Source organism: Centropristis striata, chromosome 4 (genome assembly GCF_030273125.1).
Source record: "Centropristis striata isolate RG_2023a ecotype Rhode Island chromosome 4, C.striata_1.0, whole genome shotgun sequence".
Lineage (NCBI taxonomy): Eukaryota > Metazoa > Chordata > Actinopteri > Perciformes > Serranidae > Centropristis > Centropristis striata.
In genome coordinates, this window is record NC_081520.1 from 37,523,697 (window position 1) to 37,540,193 (window position 16,497).

A 16,497-nucleotide genomic window follows, 5' to 3' on the forward strand; every position below is an offset into this window, starting at 1 on the left:
ACTTTACAGATTAACACTCGTATTTAAGCAAACAAACAGATTTGTTTTGGGTTCATCGAAGCGCTCACTGAGCCACAGGAACCAGTCATTTAGCAATTAACTACAGCCATTATGGAGCGTCACCTGAAGGGGCGGGGCCACAGCTGCCCTCCATTCACAACTCTGTTAACAAAAGTCCTAATTTTACTGCAACTTCATGGCCAAGACACAGTTTGTAATGACGGTTCATCTTGTGTAGGATTAGTTGATTCTTCAAAATGTATTCACGTTAAGCTCATTTATTAAAAATCAAACCACAGCATTTAATTCTGCTCTGATTTTCATAAAATAAAAGCAAAACCCAGTGCATGATGGAGACATGAAATTAAATTCATATTTTATTACAATATTAGAATTTGTACATATGGTCTTCTCCATCCGCATTTCATTTATAAATTTATTACATAAATATACTCCATAAAGTAGAATAACAAAAGACAAATTTAATATAAAACAAATTCAAAAACAAAAGTAATACCTGACTCTGGGACAGAAGCTCAAGGAATGTAATTTCTTTCTTTTTTTACATAACAAAGGTCACAACATGGCAGAGTCATCTTCATTTCCAAAAAAAAAGGGTTGTACTAGATATATAATTAAGTTCATCCAATAAGTTTGTTCGGTACTCTTGGCTTTGAGAAGTCATATTCTTCAAAACAAAATCACTTTTTGAGAAGGAAAAAAAAAAAATCATTTGTTGGCTTTGGTTATAAGATAGACATTAAGGTTAGCACACATCCAACAAATGAGTTCCCTTGAATTGAGGACATAATTATAACCAACTAAAATAAAAAAAAATAAAACCCCACCTCCTCTCAATCCATCGACCCCAACAGTTAGGTAACTACATATTTTCATTGCCCATAAATAACCTTTTGATCACTAAATTGATCTGCAATCTGAGAAACCTTCACACAACACATGCACAAATAAATACACTGCATGGCCTTTGATGCAACCCTTCCCTCGGACACTCACCTCATGCAAATCAAAGGGTCTCGTCTTATCAAAGTCCTCATCACCTCGAACAACTAACCATCAGCTCTCACACGTGAACTGTTGGTGGTTTTGACATGAGATGAATTGACTTTGTAACAAGTCTGTTTTGGGGGAATTCTCCAAATAATAATAGACTCCTTTGTCATGTAGAAAGTTTGATCAGTTTAAATGTTGCTATGGCAATCAGTAAGCATTGCAGTGGGTTAAGACTGGCCAGAACACTGAGCGGAGACACTAACATCCACACTGTCAGGCAGCAGAGGTGGCAACTATCATACACATGCAGACACTGATAAAAAAATTTAAATGAATCTAAAAAAAAAAAAAATCCTCGCATTAAAGGGATAGTTTGGATGTTTTTTAAGTTGGGTTGTAGGAGGTACTAAACCCTTAATAGGGCACTCATTGAAATACTGCAAACATACGAAAATAATATTTTGAGAAAAAAGTTTACGAGATTAAAGTGGCAAATCTATGAGAAAAAAATGCGTAGATTTATGAGATTCAAAGTGGTGAATCTGGGAGAAAAAAGTCGCTTTTTTACCATTTTTTTCTCGTAAATCTGCAACTTTTTTAGCGCAGATTTGTCACTTTAAATCTCTTAAATCTGCAATTTTTTTCTTGTAAATTTGCCACTTTAATCTAGTTAATTTGCAACTTTTTTCTCGAAATATTACCTGAAGTTACCAAATATAGTTTTTTGCCTGATAAAGGGTTAACCATAGTCAGTGTATGACCAGTAGATGGCGTCGACACGCCCGCCAGTTTGGAGGTGCAGGGACGAGTAATGAGACTGAAGCTAGGCAACGTACTGCTGAGGACGGGGCCAGCAGCAATAAAGATTTCAGCCACCTAAATAAAAATCAATATCAGTTTAAATGTACGCTATATTTAGAATTTTTCTCACTGTCAGACAGCCGTGTTTAGGTTTACATATGAGGGAACCTGAAGCTGCTGTCTACAGTCATGGAAAGATTATTAGACCACCATTGTTTTCTTCAATTTATTGTTCATTTTAATGTCACATACAACTAAAGGTATATTTGTTTGGACAAATATAATGATAACAACAAAAATAGCTCATAAGATTTTAATTTTAGAGCTGATATCTAGCCATTTTCCATGGTTTTCTTGATAATAACCAAAATCATTATTAAGAAAACCATGGAAAATGTCCAGATATCACCTCTTAAATTAAACTCTTATGAGCTATTTTTGTTGTTATCATTATATTTGTCCAAACAAATGTACTTTTAGTTGTACCAGGCATTAAAATAAACAAGAAATTGAACAAAAAGGGTGGTCTAATATTTTTTCCATGACTGTATGTTCTCTCCAAAGCTACGAGACTCTGAAAAAAACAATAATTTTACCCTTCAGAACACAAGAGTTGCTGGTCTACTGCTGCATCGGTCTGACAGTTTCTTTGTGTTTTTGTGTGACTTTGGTGAACATGAATCAACACCAAAGTCACAGAAAAACTTTCTAACTCATCGAGGTAGCAGTAGACCAGCAACTCCTGTGTTCTTTGAGGTAAAATGACTGTTTTTGTCAAAGGGGTCTGGTGGCTTTGATGAGAGCATTAAAATAGCTCCAGTTACCTTTTGGAAAGGGCTGTCTGACAGCAAGGTAAAGTGGGGAAAATATTCTAAATATAACAAGGAGGCTTAAATACATTTACCTGCCGGCCCTGTCCTCCTCTTACACTTAGCTTATACAGTACCTCCTACAACCACACTTCAGCAAATCTGAACTGTCCTTTTAAGATTAAATTATCATCCATACCTTATATCAAGCAGTGTCATTTAAATAAAACCCAGAACACATAAAAGATGAAAAACAGTAAAACAAATTTGTATGAGTGTAATATAGAAAATTAAATTATTACAGTATGCATGTTGGCCTATAGAGATAATACAAAATAAACACTTGCACTGAAAAAGTGTGCTTAAAAAAATCTGAGCAGGTCACCACATGTAAACCTCATATCAGACCTCATGTAAAAAATAAAATAAAATTAAACCCTGTGATCATGTGGCTAAATAAAGATCAGATATTTGAAAATCAGACCCCCCCCCCCCCCCCCCCCCCCCACCTCCTCACCATCAAACCAACAACAAACCTTATTATTTTGACAGAACAGAAAACAGTTGAGTGGAGGGTGGAGTGTTTTGCAGCAGCGGTGCCTTAATGTCAGAGAGGATAAAGGGAAGCTGCAGCTGTCAGATCATCTTACCACCATCGCAGGTCTCTGATCCCAGTGTGACGTGCTGTTGATGAGGCTGAGTGGTGGCTGGGTGGACACAGAGGGATGTCAATGTTCTAGAGAGGAATAACGGTTTCCTGGGTGGTTTTTTTGTTGTGTTTATCCCAGTGACAGACGGACACGTACACGGTGCTGTCCTGTGTTAATAGCCTTCTTTCTGGGTGTGCATTTGATCCTGGATCCTCTGCAGCATCTCCTGCATCCGCCTCAACTGTGAGGAGAGAGGAGACGAGTGTTAGCACCACGATTTGAACCGACACGAGTTTGCTTTTGCATTCATGGCGGTTCGACATGCAATGCATCGTTTTCTAATTATTTACACGTGACTGCACTGAAAACAATTCAATAACACTCAGGAGATCAGACTGTTCTTTCTACATCACGTGACCTGTGCTGATCAACTGCAGGAAACTACACCACAGTGTATTCAATATTATAAAAGCAGCAAAATATATTCATTTCTAGTTAACAGGTTAGTCATGTTGAGTTCTTTGGCTTCAGGGGTTTAAAAAACTCAAGGCAAAAATATAAAATAACGCTACATTTGAGAGAAACACATGCAGTTTTGTGCTGTGATTGTACTTTTTATAGGAAAAAGTATAGCACATGCACAACAGCAAACATAGTGTCACAGGATTAGTTTAAATTAATTTGATTAATTGATTAATCACAAATTGTCTGATTCATTTATAATAAAAATAATCAGTTATTCTAGTAGTCTACAAAACATTAGGACACAGTAAAAAGATATCCATCACAGTTTCTTCCAGTCCACAGGGACATCACCAAATGTCCTGCTGTTAAAATTTTTAATAAATATTATTTAGTAGACCCTAACCCTAATACATATAATAATATTATAATAATATTAACTGGGCTGGGCAACATCAGGCCCTGAGATCATAGGAATGACCCCGTTTCCGATGAATCAATCAATTCATCCGTTGCGGCTGTTGTCATGTTTAAACCCACAATAAAAATAAAAACAACTGAGGAGAAATGATCTCTTTATTTGATAAAATAAATAGATTTAGTGGGGAGGAGGGAAGGAACTTTAAGCATCACTTCTGTGATCATTCACCATGAACAGATGTATCAACAGCTGTATTTGTTTATAATTCAACACCATGCACAGTTATTATGTCTGCTCAGTTTATTTTCTTTGCTCCAGGTGCTTGAAGTGGTAAGTAATCACAATGAGGGGGCTCATACTGTGTGTGAAGAATTTAAATATTAGGAGCCTAAAAGGAACAATATTTCATCTAATGATATTTCCTCTAAGAAACAAATTCTCATATATTTTAAACTAATTTTATTTAGCCCTTGAACATAAATGCGGGGTATTAAAAATAATTGTTGAATTCTAACAATAGCAGAACCTTGTTTGGACCACACTGACGGGCAAATTCACAATGAATGGATTGCAGCCAGCAACATAATTCATCATCACTCACATCTTCTCATCTACAAGATACTCTACTAACGATATTACAGCGCACAAAAAGTATTCTTAGTTGAGTGCAATTTGGCTCTTTTTTGTGTCTGATTGCAATTATCCATGAGGTAAAATTTACAAGTTTACGGTAGGCCACGAACTACAGGTCCTGAAACAATCCTCAAAACTTTTAGATTACACTATTTTAAATTTAATGTTCCAGTGTGTCAGTGCTGTTGGTGTTTTCAGACTGGAAAAGAAGTTCAGTAGAAGTTATAACTTCACTGTAACTGATCTTTAGGAGCTGGACTGTTTTTGTGGTGATGATCATTTGCATAGAGGCCAACTTTGCAGCAAATGTACACATAGTATCATCTAATTTAAACTGAATAAAAATAGCACAGGAAGACTGAGCAGTATTTTCTCTGCAACTCAGTTAGGGGTGCATTTCACCCCTTAGGTACTTTGGGAACTAATCGTTTTGTTTCTTTTTGTCTTTATTTGTGCAGGTTTAGTGGCTGCAAAAGCTGCGCAGTTCTTTTGTGAATTCACCTGTCAGTGTTTATAACCAGCCATGGAGCAAGTTTTACCAAAGCAGGGTCAGAAGCAGTGCTGACTCTCATGAGTGGGATTATGAAACGTTGGACAGAGGACAGGGGAGCAGGGGTTCCAATGTACAATTACAACAATTCATGTTTTTGAGGCTACTCATCGTCAACCTCACAAAACATGAGCTTCAAAAAAAGCTTCTGGATGAAGGGAATCTGAGCCACTCAGAGGGCTTCATCAGACAGATATCTGTGTTCTAAGTGGGACTCTGCGCTGGGCTGAGGGTCTGAGTGCTCGTGTCGGGCACTATTGTGTTGGGCTTCATGCTCGTGTTGGTGCTGCGAGTCCGGTTGTTGGTCAGCGTGCCGTACCTCCTCATCTTTCTCTCGGATGAGCTTTTCTGTCTCGTTGTCTGCCACTCCAGGCACTGCGGGGATGGGGAAGTCTGTGCCGCTCTCCCTGGTTAGTTTACTGCAGAGATACACGTTATGGAGAAATTCAACGATTATTTTACCGCAAAGGGAGAGGCTACAATGCTAGGTGGATCTGTGTCTGACATGCCATCAGCTAATCGTTGACTGAGGGGTTGAACTGCATGACACGTGGCTGCTGAGGATCTGTAAAAAACACTGAACATGGGAAATGTTTGCAGATAAATATACTGTATATCTGAGCGTCGCAACAGGGAATATTTTAGCTAATTTACTGGCGCCCGTGAGGTTGAATATAAAGATAAATAAATAAATAAATAAATACACACAGTCATGGAAAAAAATGTTACACCACCATTGTTTTCTTCAGTTTCTTGTTCATTTTAATGCCTGGTACAACTAAAGGTACATTTGTTTGGACAAATATAATGATTACAACAAAAATAGCTCATAAGAGTTTAATTTAAAAGCTGGTATCTAGACATTTTCCATGGTTTTCTTGATAATGATTGTGGTTATTATCTATTATTATATGGCCTTAAAATGAACAAGAAATTGAAGAAAAAGAATGGTCTAATATTTTTTTCCATGATATATATAAAAAGAATATATATATATTAAAATAACTACATTCCAAGAATTTAAATTAAAATGTTTTAAAATAGATAAAGCAAATAATGGATAAAAGCTGGAAGGAAAAAACATTTTTTAATTATTTGTCTTTAAATGTCTATAATATCTAAGGGTGTCACAATTTCGACTCAAAAGAGCTTTTGATTAGCAATTTTGATCACTCCCTTGAAAAAGAGATTTTTAATCTCAATGGGACCTTTTTCTGGTTAAATAAAGGTTTAATAATCACTGAAATCAAAGGCAGGATTGGCCTCTCCAAGAAAGAAATACTTCAAAAGACGTCACAGCATAGCTTTTTCTCCACTGGAGATGACGGAGAAACAACAGAACCAGAAAAAATCTTGCACAAAAAGGTTTAAATCGACAATCTAATCAAATTGTGACCTTAAAATCTGAGATTAAATCAAATTGTGACACCCCCCCCCATCTCTTATCTCTTGACATATCAAGAGATAAGAGAGAAAGATGTATAGTAATTCTTCTACACTTTATTGCAGTATAAAACTTGAGTGTATGCGTACTTGCGGTTGCGTTCCTTCACAACCATGCGGGTCATGCTCTGGATGCAATGGGCTCTGTAGTTCTCGTAGTGGGTCTCCCGGGTCACGTCCTTCAGATCTTGCATATGTGTGCGAACGAGCATGTTCCTCAGCTTCACGAAGTCACAGTGTGCCGAGTTCTCTACTGCAAACCACAGTGAGAAGTTCCGTTTCAGAAAATTAAACATTTTTCAAAAACTGCTGACACTGGGTCACAGGTAGAAAAGCTAAAGGAACAGAGACAACACATGTTTTTCTGGATGTACACTACTGGTCAAAAGTTTTAGAACACACCAACTTTTCCAGAATTTAATTGAAAATGATGCAGTTTAATGTCTCAGTGTACTCTGAAATGAATGCACATTTGCAACATTTAAAATTCTTTATTGAGCATGATAGTGTTTTGAAAGTAAAAAAAAGATTCAAAATCACATTTTATGTTGGACTAAAGGACTAAAAAAAGACACAAAATGACAAAAAAAGACACTAAAAGACACAAAATGACTTACAAAGACATGAAAAGAATTTAAAAAATGGCCAAAATAGCCCAAGACTCCATAGAGTTAAGTTGTTAACCCATTTCTTGTTCCCTGAAAAAGGCCTACTTGCATAATTCTGAAATGTACATTATTTTTCAGTTTTGGTTAAGCTTACCTTTTTTTATTTACCTCTGGCAGTTCACCACTTACCTTTGTACCCTTTCAAGCTGTTCATTTGACGTGAACTGCTTGAATTTCAATAAAAAAAATGGAAAAATTGGGGTGTTCTAAAACTTTTGAACGGTAGTGTACTGTACATATCATGGCTGCAGCGTCCCTAAAGGCTGCTTTAACTTTAACTTTAACTTGTGATGCAGCAGGAGAACAGGCCTACCCTCTACGATGCCCCAGGGGTAGAGACGGCCTCGCACCCTCTTCCCTTTGGCCTCCACCACCGTGTTGCTGCCGATCACTGCGAAGGGAATGCTTTCCTTGTTGGGAGAACAGAGAAGGATTGTAAATTCAAACAAGGGTTCAAACAGATCTGCCAGGGGAGGGGTAGAAGAGTTAAGGCCAGTGAGTGGTGCAGTGCAGATGTGTTTATCATTTTTATGCTTTATCCAAATCTGCCTCCTCGGTGCCATCTTTCCTTTCCTCCTCAGGGCTGCTTCCTCTCATCTGAAACTCCATTATCCCCTCAGTATTTTTATAAACTGAATCATGAATGACTTTGACCATTATTATTTCAATTCCTCAATCTTTTTATTTATTTTTTATTGTTTCTCTGCTCCAGTTAACACAGTGCTCTTATCTGAGGCTCCTCAAGGACAGAAGCAAAGAGAAATATATCCTGGCACACTGACTGTGTCCTCGCTGCCAGCTCACCATGCCAGCAGAGCAAGAAACGCTTGACTCATCAGGACTGTGTAGTCAGTAGTGGACTGGCTGCCAAGGTCTTATGTTACATGGTCTGTATATTCACTTTAACATCACTACACTCCATTAACCCATAAGAACCCAGACCCAGTTATCCTTAAAAAGGAAAATTATGGGGGATATACCACAGACCAAGTGGACCACATTTATGATGTTTTTGAAAAAAAAGAAATACTACCCGTAAATGTCAAAGATCTGTGATGTGACATTTTTTAAAAGTTTTTTTAATGTAATTTCTTCTTGTTGTTTTATTTTGTTGTTGTCAGTAAATTGTATTTGATATGTTTTATTTCTGTTGTACAGCACCTTGTAACTTGCTTTTGAAAGGTGCTATATAAATAAAGTTATTATTATTATTATTATAAACGTTACATTGGCCGTTTACGGTATTTATGTTTATGATATTTCTTATTTTTGAATGTATAAACTAGACACCTTTTCTGCTTACAGAAACACAAATTTGCCTTTTTCTTTGCATCTCCACAACATATATCAAAATTGTAACATTAATAGTGCTATTTAACAATAAATTATTTTAAGATTTGATTTCATCTCCATAACATGTATCAAAATTGTGACTTTAATATCGCTGTTAGACAACAAATTCCATTTCAGATTTTGTTTCTAAGTAACAAATACTAATAAATCAATAATAAATAAATATAAATAACACTGCCTCAATGGACGGCTTCTCAACAAGCTACTGTGGCTTTAGAACACTGAAAACACACTTATGTACTTGAGAAAACATACATGAACATTACGAGAACATTTAAAATGTTTGTGACACCTGTGTCACCGTGGGTTCTTATGGGTTAAATCAATAATATTTGTCTAAAAATAAAAGAACATGCAAAATAAGAATAAAAACGTATCACAATATAATTGCTACTGGTGATTTCAATTCTTGTTTATTGAATGATCCATGTGAGCATCCAGCTCGGTCTCTCACCTTCAGCTGGTGGTCCTGCTGCTTGAAGTCTTCATCTTCGTCAGAATCACAGTCGGGGAACTGGTATATCTTGATACCGTACTGCTCAATCTCCTCTCGGATCTAGAGGAAACACACAATGAGAAAAAACATGAATTTTAATTGTGAAAGACTGATATATGGGTTATGTACATCTCTGCTATGAAATGATAGGTCATCACAGTTCATTGACCAACATCAACCTTGCCTTGATTTTCTTTTTCTTGACCTCACTAGGGGTGAGTGTGTCTGCTTTAGCCAGGACAGGGACAATGTTGACCTTCTCGTGTAGAGCTTTCATAAATTCCACATCCAAAGGCCGGAGGCTAAAAGAGACAGGAAACAAACAATTAAGTTCTAAAAATTGAGCATTTTTTTGACAAAAATCGACAATTTTTTTGAGGGGGTCATTTTTGGACATCCCATAATATGGTGTTTTCTGCCATTTTTGGATATAACATGTATCAAGAGAGTATAATAGAGCAATTTTTAATCATTTTTAGCCATTTTAAAAATTGAGCATTTTTTTTTTGACAAAAATCAACACAGTATGACCTTTTTATTCTCTCTTAAAATTTTGAACATCCTATTACATGGTGTTTTCTTTTATTCTTGGACATATTATGCTCTATATGTATCAACAGACTATAATTGACCCATTTTAATAATTTTAGGCATTTTAAAATTTGACCATTTTTGACAAAAATCAACATGCTATAAATATTACTTTTTTTGTTGAGGGGGTCATTTTTGAACATGCCAAAATATGGTGTATTTCTGTCTTTTCTCACCATATAATGCTCTAATATGAACCAAAAGACTATAATTGACCCATTTTAAGCATTTTTAGGCATTTTGAAATTTGACCTTTTTTTGACAAAAATCGACACGCTATAGTATGTATGACTTTTTTTTTCTTTTTTCAAACTTTGGACATCCTATAACTTGGTGTTTTCTGTCATTTTTGACAAGAAATTTTGTGCTATGATATTTATCAACAAAGTATAATACAGCCATCTTTATCATTTTTAGCAATTTAAAAAATTAAGCATTTTCTGACAAATATCAACATTTTATGTATGACTTTTTGAATCTCTCTTTTGGGAACGAGAACAGATTTCAGTTGTTGGGATGTGGGGAGTTGTTTTTATGTTGTATTATTTTATATGCATGTCTGCAGCATAATATGAACATATAACTGATAATGTCAGTTATATGTTGGCAGTGCAGACGTTTGCTCTTTAGATGACCTCTTTGGTGTGTGATGAGTAATGACTGGAGCTCACCAACAGAGGGAGCAACTTCTCCATGACTGTGACTTTAAAATGCACTGCAGCATTACTTCAAGTTTATGGCATATTTGTTCTTTAATGAGCTTAGTGATACGGAACAGTGCATGTGCACAACTGCGGCAAAAGGCCTCACATCAGCACAAACCATTGATTAGAGCGAAAGCACAGTGCTCGATGTAAATTCACCTGAAGGCAGCTGAGAACTGCTTTAACTCCAGGCATGAGCCCGCTGCATTAAGAATTTATAGAGCTGAATGAACAGCAAGTAAATACTGGTGCACAAGATGTTTATGATATATTTCAAATTGGTTCAAAAAGGTGGTTGAGCATGTGCACAAACAGAGCTGTGTGTGAGCTGCATCCTGCAGTAGAAAAGGGTTACAATTCCCCATTATTAAAAGAGAAAGAGGAGGCTAAGTACTCCCTATGAGAGCACTGAGGGTTTGTCATACCCATGACCAAAGGGTGAGATGAAATAGAGGCAGCAGTGTACGCGGTTGTCCTGGATGTTCTTGCGGTTGAGGCCACTCTCGTCCCTGAAGTACTGCTCAAACTGCTGGTCGATGTAGTCAGCCACTGACTTCCAGCTAGAGCAGAAACACACAGGGACATTCAGTCTCTGAGGCAATTGCAGAAATCCTGCACATGACTTTTTAAGCACAACACAGTTGGAAATGAGGTTATCCTGCTGGGCTCTGTGAATAGTTTAATTTTGCAGGGTTTATGCAGCTTTTAAGAGTAATATTCAATCACCTTTAACCCTTTATCAGGCAAAGAACTATATTTGGTCACTTCAGGTAATATTTCGAGAAAAAAGTTGGAAATTTACTAGATTAAAGTGGCAAATCTACAAGAAAAAAAGTTGCAGATTTAAGAGATTTAAGTGGCAAATCTGTGCGAAAAAAGTCGCAGATTAACGAGAAAAAAAGTGGGGAAAAAGCAACTTTTTTTCTCCCAGATTCACCACTTTAACCCTTAATAGGGCACTCATTGAAATACTTGCGATTTTAAAAATGTAAAAAAAAAAACATACGAAAATAATATTTTGAGAAAAAAGTTTACGAGATTAAAGTGGCAAATCTACGAGAAAAAATGTGTAGATTTATGAGATGTAAAGTGGTGAATCTGCGAGAGAAAAGTTGCTTTTTTCCACTTTTTTCTCTTTAATCAGCTACTTTTTTCGCGCAGATTTGCCACTTTAAGTTTCTTAAATCTGCAACTTTTTTTCTTGTAGATTTGCCACTTTAATCTAGTAAATTTGCAACTTTTTTCTCGAAATATTACCTGAAGTGACCAAATATAGTTCTTTGCCTGATAAAGGGTTAAGGAACCTAAAACAAAAATGTCCAGCCTCGAAGCACTAACCATCAAGTCTAAATTGTTACTATTAATGCAATAGTGAAATAGGTTTACAGAAATCTTTTCTATCCTCTGCAAACAGTAGGACACCAGCTGACAACAGACAAATATGATGATGGGATTGTTTGATTTCAAATATTAAAAGATTGATGGTTGTGACTGGGTCGATGGAACACCAGATATTGTTGAAAATCAAGCATTTTTTCAAGGAGTATATTCAAATTCAAGCATATTTTTAACCTTGAAAACATATTCCAGCATTTTCCAAACTTCCCGGTTGTTTAATTAATTGGAAGATATTTGACACGTACCATTCAGTGTTGTTTACAGCATCCCCAAAGCCAGGGGTGTCCACGATGGTGAGCTTCAGTTTGACACCTTTCTCTTCTATATCCACTGTGTGTTTGGTGATTTCTACTGTTTGTGTGATTCGCTCTAGGGAAAGGGCACAAACACACTGTTTTTTATATCAGCCGTGACTTATTGTAGGGCAAATGTTTATAAAACAAAAGCAAAAAAAATATATCAAAAGCTGCGGCATCCTCACCTTCAGCATTGAGCAGCTTCCTATCTTTGTAAAGGTCTGTGAGAAAGAGACTGTTGACCAGGGTGGACTTTCCCAGGCCAGACTCGCCTTCAAACAAAGAACAACAGAGAAGAAAGGAGCAAGGTTTAAGACTTTGTGATTATCAGTCTCTTCAAAGTAAGAGCTGGGCTTAAGATCAAATGTCTGCTAATGTGCGAACAAGGATTTACCTGCCACCATGAGCGTGAAGTCAAATCCCTTCTTCACAGATTTGCGGTGCACCTGGTTTGGCAGCGTCGCAAAGCCAACATATTCCTTGTCCTGGTCCTAAAAGAATACACACAAAGGTGAAATAATTCACCAGGGAATCATGCATTACAATGTATATATGACTGTGTAGAAAACGAATGAATCACTCGAAGTTAACAGCACTTGGACTTTCACACTAAATAACGACACAACAATAGATAAAAGCATCACAGAGTCCCAAACACAACCTGTTCCATCTGAAGAAAATAAGCACTATTAAACCCTGTTTTTATAACCACATAAAGCAACATAATAGACCTCAAAAAAGCCCAGAACATTATTAAGGACATACACCATCCCGATCACTCACTGTTTGAACTGTTGCCCTCAGGCAGAAGGTACAGATCACTCAACACAAGGACTAACAGACTCAAACACAGCTTTTATCCAACTGCAATAACCACCCTCAATTCTGAAAAAAAATGATAATATTGCACTGCATTCACATTGATGGCTCAACACACTTGAGATATGTTCTGTACTGTTGTTTGTCTCGACCCTGTGTTCATGCTGTTTGTTTGTTTTGTTTTTTCCTGTGCGACTATGCATGTATGTCTGGGTGTGTTTATGTGTTTGTCTAAACTGGGTATTTTAAATTGTACATATTTTTCTTTTTATATTTATATTTTTATAGACTCTTAAATGTTGCACTTACTGGAGAGCACTTTGAATTTCGTTGTACATGTGACAATGACAAATAAAGACCTATTCTATTCTATTCTATTCTATTCTATAATAGACTTGTATACAATCTTGCACAAGCTCAGTCTGAACTGTTCAACACATTGCAGCACACAAACATCATCGCCTTCAGAGCAGAACTGAACCACACAGATGGTGTTTATCCTCTCCGGCTGAGCCTCCTTGTGTTACCTCATTATTGTCGTACGGGTCAAACCGACCCCAGGGACTCTTGGGCCTGGTGGGACTGGGGGGCGGCAAATCAAACTCCACACTGCGGCTCTGCGGTAAAGTGGGCTCTGAACCTGAATCGGACTGCGCCTTGCCTGCCACAGGGGGACGCAAGTATGACGGGGTGTGTGGGCGCTCTTCGCCCTCAGCTTCCCTGTCTGCATGAGGAGCCTCATGGCCGTGATGGACGTGGTGCTCGTGGTGGTGGTGGTGGTGGTGGCCGTGCCCTCCTTGGTGGTGAGGGTCTTGCATAATGTTCTCCACCTCGGAGTCCTCTGAATGGCTTGAATGCTAGAGAGACGCCATGTTTGAAGGGGGTGGACGAGGAACAAGTGGGATAAAAAACAGAGGACAGAGGCAAAGATAGGTGGAGGACAGATGAAGCGCCGATGTGGAGGGAAAGGAGACCCAGAGGGTGGAAAATGCACACTTTTAGAAACGGTCGCAATATTTTATGGTGACGGGAAAAAAATCAACATGTACTGTGAGGCTCAATACAGCTGGAAATCACTTTCTATCATCATTAATGAAGATGGATCATGTAAGAAGTGAACAATAATACCACACATCCATCTCAGTGGATCTGTGTGTAAAGATGAAACTAATATTGAACGAGCTGTGATACTTGGGCATAAAGTTGACTGTACATTCCTGGAACAGAGAGTGAGTTTTTCCTACATCATGGATTATAAATCTCCTGACCACTTCATAAATTTTATTTTTTATTTATTTTATATTTTTTTTAGCAGAGCTAATGTGAGGCAAAAAGGTCTTTTTATGTTCGATATTAGATGACAAGAACTATTTCATATATTAGGTGATCTAGATGTTAATACACAATAACCTATCACAAAGCTATATTAAAAACTAATAAATTAACAAAGTGTAGCTTTTCCTGTAAGAGGATATGCAGCTGAAGTACAAGCTGCTGTGCATACTCTGCACTCCAATTACCACAAACTAAAGTCTGCCTGCTAGTTGAGCACAAGGATAAATAATGCAATGGCCCCATTTTGAAAGCAATGAGGCCATTTAAATTCAGCTGTAGGCCCACACTGTGACTCTGCACTCATGTTACGTTTATGCACTTTATGAATAGGGATTAAAGTATACCTGGTTGCTGGGACAGTACACGTGATCTGGACAGTATGCTTTTGATCTGTATTGAAAATACCTATTTATTGCTTTTTCTCTAAGCTTGTAGCATCAATTAATGTTATAATTTCCTGTTAATGTAATAAAATTTGCACTTAACCTGATCAAATTTAAAATGAAGAACAAAGTTGACCTCAACACTTAAGTAGCCTAATATTTAAAAGTGGATTTTATTTTACTTGTACTCAATTGCAACCCCACATATTACATTTTATTACACTATATTCACGTTTTATTTCAGTTTCAATCAGGTTTAGTGCAAATTGTATTCAATTTCAAGCATTTAAGGAATATTACTGGTCGCTTCAAGGCACATCAGGTAAAGTTGACCAAATTACTTGAAGCCTGCCTAGAAGGGGAATTAAACAGGGAGCTCAGGTGTCACTGGTACCTGTTCAGCATCATGGTGACTGCTGTGGTCAGGGGAAGCAGGGCAGGACTCCTGCTCTTCTGATGAAGAGTGAACCTCATGGTCACTGTCCTCCATTGCGACTGGAGCTACAGTGCACTCTGCAATCTCCACCCAGAAGGGAGCACACATGTGGAGCAGATTTACAGGGTAAAGAAGAAGGAGGGTCAGGTCAGGAGACGAAGGAGCGGAGTCATGAGGAAATTGGGTGCGTGAGGTTCAAGAGCCGGGAGCGATATGACAACGGAGTGAATGTGTTCAGACAAGACAGATGAGGACAAGACGGAGACGAAAAAAATAAATCAAAATGATTAAATAAAGCCAAAGTAACGACATATGAAACAACATACCATTTACTACAGGAAATGGTATGATTACAGAGCAGATAGAGTAGCCAGAGAAATGATTCAGTGATGCATAATGGCATTTTGAGAGCAGTTGTTCCTTTCAGTATAATGTTGGCCCAATCTGGCTTCCTGCCATTATAGCACTGCCTAATGTTATTAGTCCCCCTCATATCGCTCTTTTTAATGTTTCAGGCACTAAGAATGCACCGGTCCAGCCAATGTCAGTGACAGCAGATAAGACTATCTGTGCCAGCTGCAGTTACATAAAACAGGGAGTTTGATGAACAACAAAGTTAAAGACACTAAGCCACACTTCTGCACAAAGATTTCATTCACCCTGTAGTCAATAATCACTACTTATTTAACTGACCTGCAGTTAAAATCCCAACTATGAAGTAATTAAAGCAACATTTTGACAGATTTGTTTTAAGTTATTCATCACTGTTCAAGCAGAGTTAAAAAAAGAAACTTTTCATGTAATCCTTCAAAATCATCAATGTCACCCTTACATAGTTTATGTCCTCCACCCCTGGCCTTCAGTGTTAATTATGCTTTAGCTTAAGGGCAGAGGAGAAATTGATAGTTTCACGGTTTAGGAAATCAGTGACCTGCTTTCAAAGCACAGAGATCAATGTCCAACATGGTGGATCCTGTGACCCATATAGAAGACATGGTCAATTTGCGAAGCTTTGACAACTTTAAAGCAAAACTGCTAACAGGTTTATCATTACATTTTATTCTTTTCACATGATGTTGGTTAAAAAGTGAGCTGTTTGGCTTTCAATAAAATCAAGTGTAATCTCCTGCTGAAATCACAACTGCAACATGCACAGAAAAAAACATTAATACGCCATGTCCTTTAGAAAAGCGGAGAATAGAAGTTGAAATACAAACTCACAAGCCACCCCCACC

General features: G+C 37.4%; 1 protein-coding gene across 4 annotated transcripts in view; it reads right to left on the reverse strand.

Moving 5' to 3' along the window:
• Positions 1–2,585: 2,585 nt before the first annotated feature.
• Positions 2,586–16,497, reverse strand: part of septin4b (septin 4b) — a 29,010-nt gene continuing 15,098 nt past the window's right edge. For 2 of the 4 annotated variants that reach the window (XM_059331310.1, XM_059331309.1), the window contains exons 2-10: positions 12,684–12,780; positions 12,475–12,561; positions 12,239–12,362; positions 11,021–11,155; positions 9,485–9,602; positions 9,259–9,360; positions 7,765–7,861; positions 6,874–7,036; positions 3,540–5,759 (exon numbers count right to left, since the gene is read on the reverse strand). In XM_059331310.1, coding sequence (XP_059187293.1) covers positions 5,513–5,759; positions 6,874–7,036; positions 7,765–7,861; positions 9,259–9,360; positions 9,485–9,602; positions 11,021–11,155; positions 12,239–12,362; positions 12,475–12,561; positions 12,684–12,780 — 1,170 coding nt within the window. In that variant the 3' untranslated portion in view covers positions 3,540–5,512. Of the gene's footprint in view, positions 3,516–3,539; positions 5,760–6,873; positions 7,037–7,764; positions 7,862–9,258; positions 9,361–9,484; positions 9,603–11,020; positions 11,156–12,238; positions 12,363–12,474; positions 12,562–12,683; positions 12,781–13,635; positions 13,966–15,220; positions 16,342–16,497 lie in introns of those variants that run through there. The other 2 variants (XM_059331312.1, XM_059331311.1) reach the window with 2 other exon arrangements.